General features: G+C 43.9%; 1 protein-coding gene across 1 annotated transcript; it reads left to right on the top strand.

Moving 5' to 3' along the window:
• Positions 1-436: 436 nt before the first annotated feature.
• LOC113979844 (netrin receptor DCC-like) lies at positions 437-747 on the top strand (the record flags this gene model as incomplete). The annotated part of the gene is made up of 1 exon (XM_027707120.1): positions 437-747. A coding segment is annotated over one exon (311 nt), but the record flags the coding sequence as incomplete, so codon positions are not given.
• Positions 748-756: the final 9 nt, after the last annotated feature.

Genomic DNA, 756 nt, shown 5'->3' with positions numbered 1-756 from the left:
TTTTTTGTGATTTTTTTGTGAATTTTTGGGGATTTTTGGGGGATTTTTTAATGAATTTTTTGGGATTTTTTTTGGAATTTTGTGGGAGTTTTGTGGGAATTCTCTCTGAATTCTTTGGGAATTTTTTTGGAATTTTTTGGGAATTTTTTGGGGGAATTTTTGTAGGAATTTTTTTATTTTTTTTTATGAATTTTTTGGGAATTTTTGGGGAATTTTTGTGAGAATTTCTGTGGGAATTTTGTTGGAACATTTGGGAAATTTTTGTGGGAATTTTGTGGGAATTCTGTGGTGGATCTTTGGGAATTTTGTGGGAATTTTGTAGTGGATTCCTATGGAAATTTTGTGTGAAATTCCTCATTTTTTCCTCATTTTCCCCTCACCCCTTTATCCCAAAAATTCCACCTCCTAAATCCCACTTTTCCCCTATTTTTTCCAGCTTCCCAACCCTTCGCCTCCCTCCGCTTCCTGACGGAACCCTCGGATTCCGTCGCCCTCCGCGGCGGCTCCGTCCTCCTCCACTGCTCCGCCCGCTCCGACCTCGGAATTCCCAAGATCCGCTGGAAGAAAGATTCCGTCTTTTTGCCCCCGGAATCCGACGAGAGGCTCCAACAGCTTCCCAATGGATCCCTTTGGATCAGGAATGTTGTTCATTCCCGGCACCACAAACCGGATGAGGGGATTTATCAGTGCGAAGCTTCCTTGGAAAAAGTCGGAGCCGTCGTCAGCCGGGCGGCCAAAGTGCTGGTGGCGGGTAAA

Source organism: Neopelma chrysocephalum, unplaced genomic scaffold, assembly GCF_003984885.1.
Source record: "Neopelma chrysocephalum unplaced genomic scaffold, ASM398488v2 Primary Assembly neopelma1_89849, whole genome shotgun sequence".
Taxonomy (NCBI): Eukaryota; Metazoa; Chordata; class Aves; order Passeriformes; family Pipridae; genus Neopelma; species Neopelma chrysocephalum.
The sequence above is the reverse complement of the archived record's forward strand: the minus strand, read 5'-3'. Positions and strand labels throughout refer to the sequence as shown.